Source organism: Kazachstania africana, chromosome 2, assembly GCF_000304475.1.
Source record: "Kazachstania africana CBS 2517 chromosome 2, complete genome".
NCBI lineage: Eukaryota > Fungi > Ascomycota > Saccharomycetes > Saccharomycetales > Saccharomycetaceae > Kazachstania > Kazachstania africana.
Window position 1 is genome coordinate 687,955 of NC_018941.1, and position 18,182 is coordinate 706,136.

General features: G+C 37.2%; 11 protein-coding genes across 11 annotated transcripts; 4 read left to right on the forward strand and 7 right to left on the reverse strand.

Moving 5' to 3' along the window:
• Nucleotides 1-74: 74 nt before the first annotated feature.
• Nucleotides 75-1,439, forward strand: ERG8 (phosphomevalonate kinase; the record flags this gene model as incomplete). The annotated part of the gene is made up of 1 exon (XM_003955712.1): nucleotides 75-1,439. One exon carries the CDS (start codon nucleotides 75-77, stop codon nucleotides 1,437-1,439), a length of 1,365 nt encoding a protein of 454 aa, XP_003955761.1.
• A 336-nt stretch (nucleotides 1,440-1,775) lies between these two features.
• FMP42 (Fmp42p) lies at nucleotides 1,776-3,281 on the reverse strand (the record flags this gene model as incomplete). Its single annotated transcript, XM_003955713.1, has 1 exon — nucleotides 1,776-3,281. One exon carries the CDS (start codon nucleotides 3,279-3,281, stop codon nucleotides 1,776-1,778), a length of 1,506 nt encoding a protein of 501 aa, XP_003955762.1.
• A 382-nt stretch (nucleotides 3,282-3,663) lies between these two features.
• Nucleotides 3,664-4,323, reverse strand: FSH2 (putative serine hydrolase; the record flags this gene model as incomplete). The annotated part of the gene is made up of 1 exon (XM_003955714.1): nucleotides 3,664-4,323. One exon carries the CDS (start codon nucleotides 4,321-4,323, stop codon nucleotides 3,664-3,666), a length of 660 nt encoding a protein of 219 aa, XP_003955763.1.
• Nucleotides 4,324-4,545: 222 nt separating this feature from the next.
• Nucleotides 4,546-6,663, reverse strand: MRE11 (MRX complex nuclease subunit; the record flags this gene model as incomplete). Its single annotated transcript, XM_003955715.1, has 1 exon — nucleotides 4,546-6,663. One exon carries the CDS (start codon nucleotides 6,661-6,663, stop codon nucleotides 4,546-4,548), a length of 2,118 nt encoding a protein of 705 aa, XP_003955764.1.
• A 415-nt stretch (nucleotides 6,664-7,078) lies between these two features.
• Nucleotides 7,079-7,477, forward strand: KAFR0B03330 (rhodanese-like domain-containing protein; the record flags this gene model as incomplete). The annotated part of the gene is made up of 1 exon (XM_003955716.1): nucleotides 7,079-7,477. One exon carries the CDS (start codon nucleotides 7,079-7,081, stop codon nucleotides 7,475-7,477), a length of 399 nt encoding a protein of 132 aa, XP_003955765.1.
• A 168-nt stretch (nucleotides 7,478-7,645) lies between these two features.
• KAFR0B03340 (uncharacterized protein) lies at nucleotides 7,646-8,098 on the forward strand (the record flags this gene model as incomplete). Its single annotated transcript, XM_003955717.1, has 1 exon — nucleotides 7,646-8,098. The coding sequence occupies one exon, from the start codon at nucleotides 7,646-7,648 to the stop codon at nucleotides 8,096-8,098; it is 453 nt and encodes a 150-aa protein (XP_003955766.1).
• Nucleotides 8,099-8,209: 111 nt separating this feature from the next.
• On the reverse strand, nucleotides 8,210-8,593 carry MRPL44 (mitochondrial 54S ribosomal protein mL53; the record flags this gene model as incomplete). Its single annotated transcript, XM_003955718.1, has 2 exons — nucleotides 8,210-8,448; nucleotides 8,536-8,593. 2 exons carry the CDS (start codon nucleotides 8,591-8,593, stop codon nucleotides 8,210-8,212), a joined length of 297 nt encoding a protein of 98 aa, XP_003955767.1.
• Nucleotides 8,594-8,839: 246 nt separating this feature from the next.
• ORA1 (oxidoreductase) lies at nucleotides 8,840-9,643 on the reverse strand (the record flags this gene model as incomplete). Its single annotated transcript, XM_003955719.1, has 1 exon — nucleotides 8,840-9,643. One exon carries the CDS (start codon nucleotides 9,641-9,643, stop codon nucleotides 8,840-8,842), a length of 804 nt encoding a protein of 267 aa, XP_003955768.1.
• Nucleotides 9,644-9,931: 288 nt separating this feature from the next.
• On the reverse strand, nucleotides 9,932-14,893 carry SNF2 (SWI/SNF catalytic subunit SNF2; the record flags this gene model as incomplete). The annotated part of the gene is made up of 1 exon (XM_003955720.1): nucleotides 9,932-14,893. The coding sequence occupies one exon, from the start codon at nucleotides 14,891-14,893 to the stop codon at nucleotides 9,932-9,934; it is 4,962 nt and encodes a 1,653-aa protein (XP_003955769.1).
• A 347-nt stretch (nucleotides 14,894-15,240) lies between these two features.
• On the reverse strand, nucleotides 15,241-16,935 carry TAF7 (TATA-binding protein-associated factor TAF7; the record flags this gene model as incomplete). The annotated part of the gene is made up of 1 exon (XM_003955721.1): nucleotides 15,241-16,935. One exon carries the CDS (start codon nucleotides 16,933-16,935, stop codon nucleotides 15,241-15,243), a length of 1,695 nt encoding a protein of 564 aa, XP_003955770.1.
• Nucleotides 16,936-17,130: 195 nt separating this feature from the next.
• MTF1 (RNA polymerase specificity factor) lies at nucleotides 17,131-18,162 on the forward strand (the record flags this gene model as incomplete). The annotated part of the gene is made up of 1 exon (XM_003955722.1): nucleotides 17,131-18,162. The coding sequence occupies one exon, from the start codon at nucleotides 17,131-17,133 to the stop codon at nucleotides 18,160-18,162; it is 1,032 nt and encodes a 343-aa protein (XP_003955771.1).
• Nucleotides 18,163-18,182: the final 20 nt, after the last annotated feature.

Here is an 18,182-nt window from a genome sequence, read left to right on the forward strand (position 1 = left end):
AAGTAAAAACTTGCAGTATATGATAGTTGTAACCAAACCTCACATCTCGCCTCAATTGATCACTCTGAAACGCAATGGGGTATAATAGGGCCTTCAGTGCGCCAGGAAAAGCACTTTTGGTGGGTGGATATTTGGTTCTGGATAGTCGCTATAAGGCGTACGTTATTGCCTTGTCTTCCCGTATGCATGCTGTAGTATCAGCTGCCAATGAAGCTAATGCCGAAGGTTCATATAGAGTTTTGGTTACAAGCGCTCAGTTTAATGATGACCAATGGAGCTATACCGTTTCAAAGAAAGAAGGCTTTTTGCCAGCAGAAGATAATAATCGAACTAATCCGTTCATTGAGCAAGTTATTTTTAATGTTTTCAACTACTTCTTCGATAATGTAGAACAAGTACCAAACGTTATCAGAATTCAAATATTTTCTGATCCAGAGTATCACTCTCAGGAAAATACATATGTGGTTTCTAATAAATACAAGCATTTCAATTTTCATAAAAAAGGTATTACAGACGTGCCAAAAACAGGTTTGGGCTCATCTGCTGGTTTGGTAACGGTTCTGACAGCTGCACTCTGTTCAGTCTTAATGGAAGAATCATTAACGCCTTTAAACGCAACGAATGCAGAGCATCTAAAAATTGTTCATAATCTTGCGCAGGTAGCACACTGTCAAGCCCAGGGCAAAATAGGAAGTGGTTTTGATGTTGCTGCCGCAACGTATGGTTCTATTCTCTACAACAGATTTGCGCCTGATTTAGTCTCTGATCTACCAAAGATGAATCCAAAACATATTCGACAATACCACCGTGCTTTAGTTGCTTTGGTGGAAAGAATCGATTGGAACATATCAACAGAACGCATAAAACTGCCCCGGGGATTGAAGTTGATAATGGGAGATGTTAATAGCGGTTCCGAAACAGTTAAATTGGTTGCAAAGGTCAAGAGGTGGTACCAGGAGAATTTACCTCGTAGTCTGGAGATCTATGAGAAGATAAATGATAATAATATGAAAGTCATCGTAGGATTTTCAAAGCTAAACCAGTTGAGTGAAACAAATCCGGAATATTATAAGAAGATATTGGAAAGTTTGATCCAGCCAAGTGGTAAAAAGTATGTCGAACTGGAAGAGATTCAAGATGCTGTAAATACCATACGTGAACAATTCAGAATCATCACACAAGAATCCGGTGCTGACGTAGAACCAAGTATTCAAACTGAATTATTGGATGCATGTATGAATTTGAAAGGGGTACTAACTGGTGTTGTTCCTGGAGCTGGTGGCTATGACGCCATTTCATTAATTGCTACGGAAAATACGGAGTTATTTCAAGAAACTGAAAACAGGGAAGACTTTAAGAATGTTTCATGGCTTAAGATAAAGCAAGCGGATCTTGGCTTGATGGAAGAGGATTATCTCCATTATAAAGGTCTTGAATAGGATAATCTAGAATAAAAGAAGTAGTTCTACTAAATGGATCGTTCATGCAATCAACTAATATTGACGGTCGTATATAAATATACACTTTCTTATGGGTCATTGATAGTATTATAGATAAAAAAAGGACTTAAATTTGAGGATCTTGAGATTTTTAAAGTCTCATATTCCTATATAAGTGCTGGTAAAATGGCGGTGTCTATCTAAGCTCTTACACACAGATTTAGCTGTTTTATCAGGTAATTAACTCTAAGTGGAAAACAACATAAATATAAGGTTACCAAGATGAAGTAAATGGATATACCACAAACTTAATATAGAATTGGCATTTAGATACATTCAGTAATTCTCGCAAAATTGCTGAGGTCCTTGTTTCCTCATAAGCTGAACATGTATGTATTTCAATAAAATACATGCAGATAGAATCGACGCAAAAAGTAAAAGCAGATTAACTGGTATAGGATTCATATTGAAAACAATGTGAGTGCATTTGTCTAACCAATTTTGGCCAAAATTACAAAACCCGCAAATACAAATTAGTAATCCATAAACGGTACCAAAGGTGTCAAAACCAAATATCTTTGAGGAATAATCAGAAACCACAGTGTAATAAAAAGGTCTGTAAACTACTAGTAATAAGATACCCATCAAATTTAGTGAGAATGAATTTGGTATTAAACCGAGCAAGGATATAATAACTGAAGTCACTGACATCAGAACTAACACATTGAACGTTTTCATTTTATCCAAAATCATACCTATAAATGGAATTGAAATTACACCACCCAATGGTAAAAGAATATCAAATATATGATTCATTTCCAAAGCTAAATCAATATTCCCTAAAAGATATTCTTCTTGAGAACGGATGGTGGCGATAAAATAATTGATTCTTAACATAGAGATTACAGAAAAAACCAGCATGAGATAAAACCAAGGTGACTTAATTTGGTCCTTTGCTTCAAGATTATGCAAAATTCCAAAAACACCACCACTCTTTTCTTCTAATTGTCCTTCTATGTAAACTTCCAGCACTGATTTTCTACGGTGTAGATGGTTTTCTGAACTACTATGCTGAATAAACTCGTCTCCAGTCTCTTGTGGCAGCAATGCTTGTGTTTCATTCTCTTCTGAGATGCTAGTAGCATCGTTTTCTCTCGCTAGTTCACCATTTTCATTCAATCCTTCTATTGACAGTTTTGCCATATTTGCTCGAGTTTTATAAGAGCTGTGAGGCATTATTGTAAGTTGACAAAGGAGGATAAATGTAGGAACTAACAGATAAAGACTAAAAAAGTTGTGTAGGGATAGGTTCAAGCTTCCTTTTTGGTAGCAAATCCTATATAGAACAAATAATGCAGAGGAGCTGTCAAATGCACCTGTTAATAATGCTAATATTGATCCGGATTTTGTTGGGAAACTATTGGCTAGCTGGAAACTGGAAATAAAGACAAATGGGCCACCAATAGCTAAAAGTATGTAGCCTGCCAAATATGGATCAAAGAACAAAGGAAGTGATGATGCCCAGATGAACATAGATGAAGCCAGAGTTAAAAAAAGGCTACCAATTATCCCACATACTCGAGGCCCATAGTTGTCAAGAATATAACCGACCGGGAACGCCATTACATTTGTAATTCCGGCACTTACAGCAAACATAAAGTTCAATCTTAAATCTTGTTCTATACATGGTTCTTGGAAACTATTATTCTGGGAAGCACTACAGTATTCTGAGTATACACCTTCTTCAATCAGAACTACCTTGAAAGCTGCAAATCCAAAAATAATACCAGCAGAGCATAAGCACCAAAGGGTTGCACAGAAGATTTGAATTACCCTTAACATGTCGATAGAGTGTAGATCTAAGGACTTTAGGTAATATTCATGGAATATCTTATATATATGTGCAAGACTAGAGCTAACTCTTCGATATTATATATATCATCTCCTCTACAATGTACATGAAAACATACATATATCAATACTAATAATCACGTGATTAACGTTCATTTCAAAGTACCTCTCATTAGCGGAGCTGTATATTCTATCTATAACTAAGATGCCTATAGACGTTTGGATAATGGCTGAGCTACAATTGGTCCTTTTGTGAAGTTTTCAACTCTATATTTTTCATATGAGGCGTGTATTGATGCAATATGGATAATTTTATTTATAACTGAATTTAGAATGACCAGTAGGCATACCTGACTTAGTTGAACACAAAGGCCTAAGCATCTAAGTTATCTAACCAGGTCACAATTTTTTTCAAAAATGATTTGGAACTGGGAATGAAATGACCTCCCGGATGAGTTAGCATGGTTTTGCTGTCATTTGTACAAGAATTGAATAAACCCTCGACCTTTTCAGGCCCCGTTATGGTATCAAGTTCTCCCTTTACATGTAGTGATGGAATTGAGATTGGGTGATTATCATATTGTGATTGGTACGCAGCAGGCTTGAATCTGAACCCACTAAAAACCATAAAAAATTTAGGACATGGTTGTTCATCTAATGACAATCCCAATAAAGAATTGATATCTGTCATTAGGTACCCAGTAACTGCAGCTCCCTGACTGAATCCTACAAAGCCTTCAAAAGGCCCGTGTTCTATTATAAAATCATGTAGGTAATCAATAGTACTCTTTGGCAGCGAATAGGTGTCATTCACTGTGTCAGTTTTTATCCACGTAGGAACGTCGGCAGATGATGAAGGAATACCTGTTGTTAAGTCACTTGGTAAATCTGCTACCGGATACCTGTTTGGTGCAGTAGCAAATTGTAGTTCATAGCCAATTTTCTCTAACTCAGCACGAAAGAACTTCGTCTTTGAGGCGAAATATTCACCCGTTTGGCCTAAACCATGCAGCATTAAAACTTTTTTTGTCATAATATCGTAATTTCCTGTGGCGTTGTGATACTATTAAATAAGCAGTTCCTATATATCAACTTTGTTGTCAAATCTTATAATTAATGTGTTCGCATGTGAAGAGCATCTTTTCTGATATATTTAATGCGAAAATAAATTCGATGCAAAGCTGGAAATATCTATCTAATTATATAATCCTTGAGAAAATTAAATGCAATTGACTATGCTTGGAAAACGACTGGTTTATTTTCTCTTTCGAGCAATTAGAGCGCTCAAAACATCCGTCTTAGGGGTTTTGGTGGTTGCGCTTGTAGATGATCGTGACCGTGGCTTGCGACCTGTGCTAGAGTTACCTCTTCCTCTTCTAGTAGCCGACTTTCTTGTAGACGTACTTCCTGCAACATTACGATTGGCTGATATGTAATCTTCCTTATCGTCATCACCACTTATTGTGATTATATCGTCCTCATCGTTGGCATTGAAGTTATTGAAGGCATCGTTGTTAAGGTCATCCAAATCCTCTTCGGATGATACTACTATCGATTCTGACATTGGACGTCTCTTCTCCTTTCGAGTGCTTTGAGATATATTTTTTCTAGCTTTGTGAATGGTTCTAGTTGGTTCAGTATTGTTCCCTTTGTTGAAAGATGGGATGACTTCCTCATCTGACAGCTCAGGTTCGCTGACTACTTTATTGTCATCATGTGGCTGAGTCTTTGCGGTATTATCATACACATGCTGTGCAGATAAATCATCAGTTTCAAGGGATGTCTGATAAGAATTTGCCTTCTTAACTTCCCTAATCAAGGATTTTATATCTTCAGGATTCTCTGATTGAAGAAAATCTTTATTGGAGGCCAAAATATCAACTTCTTCACCTATTTCATGGTCGATGAACTCTTTTAATGCAGCCTTTTCATCCTTATTTACAAACTTCTTTATCGCCTCGTGCATGCCAACTTCTGGAAGTAAAGAAAGTTGCATTTTTGTTAACATGTTATTAACAAGATCTTGAATCTCCAGTTCATCATTTCCATTTTGTAAAACATGTCTTAAATCAGCATCATCTGAACTGGACTTCTTACCTCCAGTCCGTTTTGTAATCTTTTTCTTTTTGAAAAACTGTACAACGTTATTGCTATTAGCAACTTGTCCAACAAATCTGTTACTAAACCTACGAGGATTTTCAACTTGATAATCCACTATAGAATGGCCATTTTCTGGAGCACTATAGTCGACTCGTAATCTGATTAATGGTAATGGCAATTCTGTCAGGCCATCAGTTTCCATACTAGTATTAGGAAGTCCCAGTTTTGCAATTTTCGTTTTGATTTCCTCATTAGCTTCATTTATCATTTCTTCCACTTGTTGTACTAAGAATTTTGAGATTGACTCCTTGTCATGAGGTCTTAAATATTCTGTCTCTTGCAAAGATATCGTCTTCATCTTGAACGTTCTTACTGTATTTAATGGTATTGGAATTAACTTTGGTTGTACACCATATCGTATCTCTAAGATAAATACACTCTTTTCTTGAGCTTCTGCTTGACTTAGAGATGTTGCTACGGATGAACCAGGCTGTAAAACGTCAAATTTCTTATTTGGATTATGAGCCAAGAAAGGTATGCATTCATGTTCGTGGCCCCAAACTACCAGATCCAAAAAATCTGGCAAGAATTGTTCTGGTAAAAAGGCGGTATTTGTATGGCCTGTGTGATTCTGATGAACACACATTAAATTGAACCATTCATCTTCTCTCATTGTGGGGACATCGAACGAGATACCACCTTCCTTAAATGTTCTAAACAATCGTTCATCTCTCACAGATGCTAAACCATATAGTGCCAACTTAGTATTACCCTTTTGAAATAACAGTGGTTTTATATTAATCTTATCAGATTCCAGTACTTTTCCAAAATGATTGACAAGTCCACAAACATGTAGTAAGTCCATGGGATATAATAAAGAATCACCACTTGCGTCATCATGGTTACCGGAAATGGCAAACACTGGTATGGAGATGTTAAAATTAGGATCTTCATAATTAACGCTGCTGAATTCATTATAATGTAACACTTGTGATGGATCACTCAATAATTCCAGCTCACAAGGCTTATCACCCATACAAGCCAAACGTAACGACTTCATTACTTGATACAATGACTTTTTACTTGGCTTATTAACATGGAATAGATCACCAGCTTGTAGCACCATATCAACATTACTATCCTTCGCTATCATCATAATTTCATGGAAAGTCTTCCACGAATCATCACCCGTAATAGGGTCATTTTCGTTATACCCAACATGGTTATCAGTAGTAATGAGAATACGTATAGTGTCCTCATCTGGCAGTTCCATCTGATGCAAGTGACAATGCAGTGGTGTGGATTCCTCTATTAATTAGCCTATACTTTTGGGTAATTTGTTGAAAAAGCTTTAACTTTTGCAATGATAATCGGCAGTTCAAATGTTCCAACTACTATACTGCTCACTGTGTCATATACAGCGACTATGCTACGATTGCCCTCCCACGTATTACTAGTCTTTAACTCATAGAAAAGTAAAAAACGTGTTACACCATTACATTCATCACGCTTGGACTTCTAGTCGACGAAGATCTAAAATTGAACTATGATGACATTCGCAATATGGTATCCCTCATTAAGGGCGTTTCAGGAGGCATTGATTAGATATATATGGAGCCATGTTGCTGTGACTGCCGCAGAGTAGAGTCAATCTAGCTAAAGCGCAAGAGAACTTGATATTACTAAAGATGAAGAGGTTCATTAATGTTCCAGGTGAACTTGAAGAGCAAACGGAGATACACCACTACGATTTCAATGACATGAGAGACATTGTTAAAGAGCATAATCCAGACAGAGTGTTGGTGGATGTGCGTGAAACCTCGGAATTTGAAGAGGTTCGAATTCCAGGATCAATAAACGTTCCATATTGGACGCATCCAGAGGCTTTCACATTGGATGCTGACACCTTTCAGAAAGAATTCCATATTCAAAAGCCAGAATTTGATAAGGAGTTGATATTCTTTTGTGGGTCTGGCAAGAGAAGTGCCTATGCTCAACAAGTCGCCAAAGAAAATGGCTATCAGCATACCTCACTATATCCTGGTTCCATGAAAGATTGGATATCTCACGGTGGCGCTGAAGACTAGATCTTACTTAACGTATATACATGTTCATATAGCTGGCTTTATAAAAGTGTCCGTAGTTTACGAATCACAGGTTTGCAATATAATTTGAATTTCGCAAACTTTGAAGAGAATTAGAGACTACCAAAGAAGAGGATCTTGAAGCAACGACGACAATCATTTTCTCTCAGGATGTTTAGGATAATTGCATTGAATACTGTTAAAGAAGGTGCATTTCGACCATTGTTGCAACCATTGAGAGGGTTTTCTTTCACGTCGATTGCTCTTGCGGCAAAGATCTATAAATTTGAAGATGTTAAGAAACTGGTACAGAATCCTACAGCTACAAGGAAATTGATTGATGTTAGAGAAGAAAATGAATTTAATGAATTCAGCATCCCAACTTCCATAAATATACCCATTAAGAAGACACCCGGCGCTCTGGGTCTTTCCACCACGGAGTTCGAGGACCTATTCAAGTTTGCAAAACCAAATCAACAGAATGATGAATTGATCTTCTTTTGCTCTAATGGTAAGAGGGCTGAAGCTGCAGAGGAATTGGCAAGATCATATGGATATAAGAATACTGCTGTATATCCAGGTTCTGTAACAGAATGGGTATATAAGAACGGTAAAAGCACCTAACCGTATCATGAGAAGTCTATTTGAAATCTTATAGTCACATGTATATAGCACTTATTTTCATGAATATTTTAAGTTAAAGTATGTACAGGAGAAAATGTATGTTCGTATGATTTATTGTCTTTCGATTAATTCTCTCAATCTCAATTTATTGGAGTGGGATTCAAAGGCATTTGCTAACTCTTGAAATGACAAATTTGATGGATTGACTTCAATTTCTTTCTTGTCTTTGAAAATCACCCTTATTAATGGTTCCTTGTCTGTACCTTCATTCAATATTTCACTTTGGATCTTAGTGCCTGTCAGTCTTTGTGATGGAGGAATTGAGGCTAAAAAAAGCCTTGATGTCTTGGCTGGTTCGACACGCTCACAGAGTATCGTGTAATGTTAGTACCTTACTCATGTCTCGCCTTCCATTGGGTTAAATCGACACTACATACCTTCTTTACCGAAGGGATTGAATCTCACTAGAACTTTATTAAAATATTTTGTTATCATTTTGTTTTATCCCATTAAACAATTGATATCTAGCTATCCTCACTACAGAGCAGTTGAGCAACAATATAATGGCCTTGAGTATTGTCAACCTGTCAGGTTTCCTCGAATTGTTTTTTCGGATGGGTTTGATTAGTTTCCTGATATTCGCTTTTCGTTGTAGACGTTAAGATCACTGTAAAAACTGGACATACATAATACTATAAAAAGATACGTTACGTAGTAATAGTTTCAAGCTACCAGCTTGCTTCAAGAACGATGCACGTGGAAAGCAGAGCCTTGACAAGTAGGAAAGATCAATGTATCGGCAATAACTGTATTAGGCTTTCTGGATGTGGAAAACACAATTAATTCAGCAACATCTTCAGCTTCCAATGCAGTGATACCCTCATAAACAGAATTGGCACGTTTCTCGTCACCTTTATATCTTACAAGTGAGAATTCAGTTTCTACCAATCCTGGTGCTATTAATATGACCCTGATACCAGTATCCAGTAATTCTTTTCTTAAACTTTCCGTGAATGCACGAACAGCAAACTTTGAAGCACAATATATAGACCCAGTTGGATAAGCATCCCTACCAGCAACTGAACCTATATTCACGATGTCACCTGAGTTTTTTTCTTTCAATATTGGTAGAACAGCTTGCGTAACGTTGATTAAGCCGATGACATTCGTGTCCATCATACCTTTAATATCTTCAATGGCAATGTCACCAACTTTTTCTGAACCTAAGGCTTTACCTGCATTATTCACTAGAATATCTATGCTCTTGAACTCCGTTGGTAAGCATTGAAGTAAAGATTTAATTTCTTCAGTGTTACTAACATCCAACTTAGCAACATGAATCTTCACGTTTGGATACTCTTTCTTCATTTCTTCCTTAATAGCAGCTAGTTTCTCTAATCTTCTAGCCGTCAGAATCAACTTAGCCTGACCATTTGAGGCAAAGAGATATTCCCATGCAGTAGCTTCCCCAATACCGGCAGAAGCACCCGTTATAAGAACGACTTTTCCTGCTAATCTGTCAGCTGCTCTTCTTCCTTGTGACATTGCAATGCACTAGAAAGGACTTTATCACTATTTAAGTCAAAAGTGCCCCGAAAAGTGAATTGATATATCCTTGATTGTTTTCGTAGATTTGATAATCTCTCGAGGATTCGAAATTGATTAATCCGGCGGAACGTGTTTTGATAGAAGAATCTTTATACGTATTTACTAACAAATCTAATAAGTAATTACAATTATGTATTTAAATTACAATGAAGGATAATAGACAAGGGAGTGGCCATGTCTAATTTCCTAGTTCGTTATACCAAAATTCATTTAAAAGGAAGTGTCTTAGAAAGTGTCTTCCTCTTCTCCTTGGTTAGGTGTGAACTCATGATCACCAGTCGTTGTTGCCGCTGTGGATACTACTAAAGGGGAACTTGTATATACTTGATCAAACTCTGAGAAGTCAATTGGGTTAGCGTCCCCTGTGATTTCCCTGTACTTTTCAATAATTTTATCTTCCAGCTCCAGCGAGTCTTGATAAACCAATGAATCCTCTGTATTATAAACTCTAGCATTTGCAAACACCAAATGGAAATCTTCGAGAACTTCTTTAACCGAGGTGAACGCCAATGTTTCAATATGATTATTGATATCTTCCAATGCCACCGGGTATTTAATTAACAAATAATAATCTGGATAGACACTTCGTGGTGGCTTGATTAAAAAGATGTCCGATAATTTCCTTCCTGACACGTTGGTATACTCAAGTACGTAGTTATACAGGAGCCTTACCTTCTCAGAAATCTTTTCTCTTTCTTCGACAGGAACCGTATTAGATGGTATCCTCAGGTATTGCAATCCATTCTTTGTTTTTGGAGGACGACCACGACCTCTGCCACGTCCTCGTATGCGTCCACGAGCTTTCCCACGCCCTCTACCCCTTGTAGAGGTTCTAGCAGATTTGATAGACGTTTTTCCCGAAGTTGTAGAAGTGTGAGTATTGTTGGGTTCAATCTCAGGTGATGGAGATGTTGTTTGGATTGCTTCGTTTTGCAGTTCGTCTCTGATGGAGGGACTTGTTGGGATATTGCTATCCTCATCTTCATCCAGCTTTAGCTTTTTCTGCCTTATACGATGCTTGTTAATCTTTCTCTTTCTTGATTCCTCATCGAGTTCTTCAAAAAACTCATCCTGTTCATCAATAATACCGCTAGGTTCTACAGTCTGTATTTCCGAGGGCGTTTCTTGAGCTTTCTTATCCTCATCATCATCGCTTAGTTCGAACTGTTTCAACCACTGGGCTTCCGATATATCAGAATAAGTAGTTCTCTTACGTTCTCTTGTACCCCTACCACTATATTGAGCGGCTGCCTCCGACTCTTCTCGCTCTAATTCAGCACCAATATCTTGACTATAAATGCTTGGCAATTCAGCTTTTTCCATCAGCCTGCTCTTTAAATTGACCTCTTTGTCTTTCTCGTTTCTATCGCTGTCAATTTTACTGAATATACCCATTTCGTCATCATTTCTTGCCAAAAGTTCATTTAGACGGTTATCACCAAACTCTTCTTCTTCTTCTTCAATACCATTTGATATTCTCTTTTTACGTTCTTCTTCAGCCTCCAAAAGGGATCTCAATAATGCTTCTTGTTCCTCAGAAGTAGACTTATTATCGAATTTACCCGCTTGAATAACTTTACCATCAATATCAAGCTTTTTGTGAGCTCTTTCCAGAATGACTTCCTCCACAGAATGTTCCGTAATTAATCTCAAGATTCTAACTTCATTCTTCTGTCCAATTCTATGAGCTCTATCTTGTGCTTGTAAATCTTGATGCGGATTCCAATCAGTATCAAAAATAATAACAGTATCAGCGGTTTGAAGATTTAAACCTAAACCACCAGCCCTCGTAGAAAGAATAAAACAGAAGTATTCCGAGTCCGGGGCATTAAACAACTTTAAAAGTTGACTACGATCGTCAGACTTCGTGTGACCATCTAATCTTAAATATTTAATGTCCATCAGTCTTAAGAAATCTTCCATAATATCCATTATTTGAGTCATTTGGAAGAAAATCAACACTCTATGATTGGTAGCTTTCAATTTAGGAAGTACACGTTGTAGGAGTTCAAATTTTCCCGCTACTCGCCATATATTCAAATTAGTTTCTCTTGTTGGATTAACTTGATCCTCCACTTCCTCAAATACAAAGGGATGGTTACAGATCTTTTTTAACTGCATTATCTGATTGTTGAAACCACGTAAGCCAACCATCTTTTTATTGGTATGATCACCAACAAATAATCTGCGGTGCTTGAGCATTTGTTGATACAGAGTTTCTTGTAAACCACTCATCTTACATTTGATCACCACTTCAACCTTATCTGGTAATTCACTCTCTACATCCTTTTTTAATCTACGCAATAGGAAGGGACGTAGAACTTTATGTAGTCTTCTAATGACTAGTAATGTTTCTTCTTCACTTAGTTCAATTTTATCTTGACCACCAGTGTTGGCAAAGGGCGTGTTAAACCATTCGTCAAACGATTTAACGGAGTTGAAAATTTTGGGTAGCACGAAATTCAGAAGAGCCCATAATTCTGGTAAGTTATTTTGCAATGGAGTACCTGTTAAAATCAATCTATAGTCAGAATGATAAAATGTATTCAATGTTAACGACAGTTTCGACTGAGCATTTTTCATTCTATGACCTTCATCGATAATCATATGAACCCATTTAACTTTTGAAAGAATAGCTTTTTCTTTTATGATATATTCAAAAGTTGTCAGAAGTACATCAAACTCACCTGCTTTAACTTGGCTTTGTTTAGACTTTCTTTCTGCTGGCGAGCCCTTGTATGCTATGGTTCGTAAGGTAGGTGCCCATTTAATAAATTCATTACTCCAATTAGATAGTGTCGATAAGGGTACAATAACCAAGAAAGGGCCATGGACATTTTTAGCCTCGTATAAATGGGTCAATAAAGAGATTGTCTGGATAGTTTTACCCAAACCCATCTCATCTGCCAATATACCGTTCAGATGATTGTTGAATAATGAAACCATCCATTGCAGACCTTTCAATTGATATTCTTTCAAAGTACCTCCAACCAAGATGGTAGGTTGCTGTGTTATCTCTTCTTTAATCTTATGAGCAACATTATAATAATCTATATTTTCTTGTTCTTCTTCGTCGTCCTCATATTTTGGCTCATTGGGCATAGAACCTTCGGGGCCCTCAGAGTCCTCATTAATATGCGACTCAATCATATCTTTGGTATATTTCTGTTGATCTTTTACGGCCTTTGTTAAAGAATCTAAAAATGCATTCGTCTGTTTTAATAAATGTGTAATTCTTGTATCTTTGGTCTGATCTAACAGTTTGATATAAGCTTCTTCATCATTTGCCTTTAAAGCCTGCAAACGTTCTTTTGCTTTCCTTTCCTGCCTTTTTTGTTCGTCTTTTTCCAGATTACCATGCAAAGTTACCAGCTTACCACCAAACTTTATTCTTCTATGTCTCCTGTCAATTCGTTCATTGAACCGGACGATGGAAGAATTTGCAATGGCAGCAAGCCTAACAGTTCTTTCTTTTTGTTGTTTCTTATAATGGAGCAGTTCATGTTTTTTATATAGTTCATTTGTGAGGAAAGTATCTTGAATATTGATATTTCTAATTTTTGAAAGAAAATTTGGATGTGTATTAGTTAAAAGAGAATTTTGGTACCATTCAAATTGTAAAAGGTGACCTCTGACGGCTTTTTGTAACGGCAGTAGTTGTAATGCATAATAGTCATAAAGGGCATCTTCTTTTGTTTTGTCATCAGTTGATTCATCAAGTGTTTTTGTCAAACAATCATCGACTGCAGTATCCAAATTTAACGCTACTAAAGTCTGGTAAATCTCAGCTGCAGCATGTACATCAACACCATCGGGAAGTATACCTGGCTGAATGTTCAATTTTGGATTTTGGGAAGTCGGAAAGAGACTATTATAATCAATTGGCGATTCAGGTAGGGTAGGAAGAGTGAATGAGTCTACCATAATATCGGCATCCTCAATATCTATAACTTTTTCCAGTGAAGGGTGTAAATTCCGGAAGACGTTTACTGGTACGGGAGGAACTGGTTTTGGCGGCTGTTGATCTATTTGGTTTTTTTTGTTTTGCTTTTCAATATGTTGCTTTGTGTTTGTATGGATCTGTGTCATCTTCGATTCTTCTCTTACAGATTTGTTATCATTGACAGGGCCATTATTTCTTATGTTCTTATTCAGGTCATTTTCTTCTACTCCAGCTGATATCTTGTTAGATTGCTTCTTCTCATCCTTCTGCTTAACAGGAGGAGATATACCCTGAGGTTTGTTAACTTGTGATTGGCTTTGCGATGGTGGTACTTGCTGAGGATTTCCTATGGCTTGAGCAGGCTTCTGCTGTTGCTTAGTTCTGACGTACTCACCAAGGGTCATTAACATCTTTCGAAAATCTGGCGGATTATTCATAGATTTTTGTATTACATTTTGGTATTCAAAAGGAACCGGTTGATGGTTAACTAAACACTTTAATGAGCCAATCTGGGCTTTGAGTAGATCAGATTGTTCCTGAGTGAAAATGTTCGTATGTTTTTGTAATGTTTGTTGCTCGTGTTGAGTTTGTTGCGTTAACGGTGTCTGTTGTGATAATTGAGCCTGTTGCGCCAACTGTGCTTGTTGTAATAAGTGTGCTTGATGCGATTGTAGGTTTGATATATGTGCATTACTCCTTGAGTTATCGACAGTCTTCGGGCTTGTGGCAATACTCTGTCTATGGGAAATTGAAGATGCGATATTATTATTCGGATTTTGACTTGTGGGTGATCTTACGCTGTCTTCCATTGCTCCATTTTGAGATTTGTACGCGGATGACATAGAATCTTGTTGGTTCATAGAAGATGAATGGATAGATCCATTTGGTATCGCTGCATTTTCAGCAAGAGGTGAACTGTTATTTACAGGATTTAGTGGTAATTGTTGTTGTCCTTGGCTAGAAAGAGGCAGTTGTGAGTTATCAACATTCTGAGGAGCAGAATGAGAAGCATTTGGCAATTCCTGAGGTGTTGTTTTGTCTGGTTGGCTGTTGCTTTGTTGTCTTTGTCGCAGTTCTTGTTGTTGCTGTTGTTTAGCAGCTGTCTGAAGAATTTTTGTAAAGTAAATAAACTCTGGTACATTGGGTGCATTCTCACCGTGTTCGTTACGGAGTTGTTGCCACCTTAAATAGCAACGATTAATTTCTTCCTTAGAAAGTGGTCGATCGGGTACAGTAATGTCCATATTGACTAGATGAACCTTTATATTTCAAACACTGGATAGCTGAACTTCAAAATTTGGCTCTATATAAAAAAATTAGGGCAGTCCTAGAATAAGTCAATAACTTCTAGTGAGCAAAAGCTATTAAATTTATTTTCCGTTTAAAGATTCTAATAATAACAGCTGTATGCAACCTTCCAACCTTTGTTTATAAATAAGAGTCCATCTAAAGATGGCTTCTTTAATTCATTCCCACATTCCAAAATTTATCGTCAACGCGAAATTATTAAAAACAATCGCTCTGTACGATCCCTCTCAATAGATGAAACTATATTGAATAATAAATCTTAATATGCGTATATAAATGCCACTTAGTCGTCTGCCTCTGCACCGAAAAGCATCATCATGTCCAGATCCTCCTGATCCAGTCCTTGCTCTTCGTTATCTGCCACTTGGGCGGCATTTGCTCCGGCAGAAAATTGTTCCTCATCATTGTCCTCCTCCTCTTCTTCTTCTTCATCATCATCTTCCTCTTCTTCTTCCTCTTCTTCTTCTTCTTCTTCCTCTTCTTCTTCTTCATTACCGTCTTGCATCTCCATTATTTGTTCTTTACTCGTTGCGTCATTTATGCCTGAAATTTCGGTCTTATTTAGGAGTTCTTCCCTTGCTTTTAATTGTTTTCTCTTTAGTTCAGCTTCTTTCTCTAATTTCATAATGTTCTCAACAAATCTTGATTTCAATAGAGGATTAGTAGCCTTCTCAACCTTTTGCTTGGTATGTACTAAGGTACTTTCTAATTCGTTTAATTCGTCCGCTAAAAGTTCCATGTGTTGTCTATCGGCATCCTTCGAACCACTTTCTACTTCTTCTTCCTCTTCTTCTTCTTCTTCTTCCTCCTCATCTTCTTCTTCCTCTTCCTCTTCCTCCTCGTCTTCATCCTGTCCCTCTACTACTTGTTCTTCTCCGTCGTTAATGCCGCCTTCTAGGGCGTGAGGTCCCATAGTTTGTTCATCCTCGCTCTCAAAGGCCTCCTCTAGATCCAACTCTTCCTCTTCTTCCTCTTCTTCAGCCTCTCCTGGCGATCCAATAAACTCTGTTTCATCCATTTGTGAGGATAAATTAACCGAGGATGGTTTAGCCATAATTTGATCTTCATCCACCAATTCATAGCTGACTTGTTCCGACTGGGTATCATTTAATAGAAGATTTTCAACTACCTTTTCAACGTAATCAAATTCTGTAGGACTCATTTTTCTTCTGAATCTTCTATTTCTGACATTAAACAGTGGCGGCGTAATACCATGTTTATAGTCATAAGCTTTGGATGATATTTCTTGTAAGTATTTTAATTCTTGCTCGCTTAAGTGACCTCCAAGATGGCTTTTTAAAATCATCTCTTTATTCTTTTCTATCTCATCCGAAATCATGTCATAATGCCTTGATATGGCATCTTCTGTATCTGGTGGGTTGAGGGTAAAAACGCTATCTTCGTCATTAATTGCCTGAATACAGAGTAGCATTTGACTAACATCAAATGTTTTTAGTAAATTTTTCCTATCCACGCTCTTATTTACTTCAATGATTGTCGGTAAATCAACCAAGATGGCGCCATACATTATATCGTTAATATGGACAATAGCATGGCGTTCACCCTTCCATTTTATATGAATTCCAGAGTAATCACCGGATTCAATAGAGTTTTTGATAAATTCTACCTGAATGTCCGGTAATACTCGTAATATTATACCGTTTTCAATTAATGGGTCGTCTTCCACATCCGATGCTTCGGAGTCATAGCCTTCGCCCGGCACTCTAATTGGTTTTAACCTAAGTCTAGGTGTTTTCGGTACATTTTCCTCATCATTCTTCTTCAGATTCAATTTAACTTTCAGTGATTTATCTTTGTTACTCTCGTGTTCCTTTTCTTTCAAATTTATCTTCAGTCTTGGCTTCGGAAGTACCCCTCCATCTTCTCTTTTCGCTCTGATACGAATCTTCTTAGTCTTGGGTTCATCTGGAGTGGACTCTCCACTCCCTCTTGGTTTCTTTATCTTCAATATAGCCATTTGTTATGAGCAACCCCACTATGCTTCACTGTATGTTTCCTCCATCAATTCCATAAGAAGCTCCAATTTTCAATATATGAGGATCAAATTTCAGAATTAACGGCAGGGTAAGAAAGTACAGTATTTGCAAAAAGAGACATCAAGGCTCATCTTTAATTTAGATTTAAGACGTAGAGCTGATAGTAGTGGTTCTATATGTCATTGAAGCCCTCCACCATTGCAGGTTTTCCCAGGATAAAGTATTTTTATCACTCTAGATATCTAGTCAATCCAAAAATTTATGATAAGATCTTTGATAGACTGGATTTGAAAAAAACATATGGTGATTGCAAAAGACTGAAAGTTTTAGATTTATACCCTGGCCCTTTGACCCAGTCAATAGTATTTAACAAGAGATACAATCCACAACAACATGTTCTCATGGAATCAAGGCCGTCGTTCGTAGAGCACATTAGATCTACTCTGAAAGAGGACAATTCAGCATTTCAACTTTCTGAATTAGATCCCTATGACTGGAAATCTTACATAAAGATTATGGAAGAAACTGAGCAGTTCGTGCCGGCTACTCAAAATCGAAATTATATCCATGACAAGTTTTTTGTCATGGCCAATGTTACTGAAAAGAAACATGAAGGTTTGCTGATGCAGTGGTTCAATTGTCTAGGTGTTGGTAATTGGATTCAAAAGTATGGAAGAGTGAAAATGTTGGTTTGGATGCCTACTTCTACTGCTGCTAAGTTACTTGCTAAACCTTCCACAAAGCTGCGTGCAAAATGTTCAGTTGTTTGTGAGGCATATTCTATTTCTAATCTGATTGCGTTGTCAAACGTTCAGGACTTCAAACAATTTGATAAAGACACCTTGGAAAAATCATCCCCTGTCGTTCTAGAAGAGCATGATATTGTTCCTGAAAGCGGTGCATCTATTGCTCTGATGGAAATTGACCCATTAGAACATAATATAGCATGTGACGAATGGGACTACGTCACGAAGCATTTGATGATTTTGAAAAAGACGCCATTCAATGATGCTGTTGAATCACTTGGTCATGGTGCTAGAGATTACTTTAGAGGAAAGATAGCAAATGAAGCGTTCATGAAACGTCATCCTATTACCTTTACAGCGGAAGAGTTTAAATATTTAACTAGTATCTTTTCTAATTGGCCCTTTAAACCAGATATCTACTTAGATTTCTTCGACTATCGCCAAGAGGAAAGTGTCATGTAAATAGATGCATATAAGATATA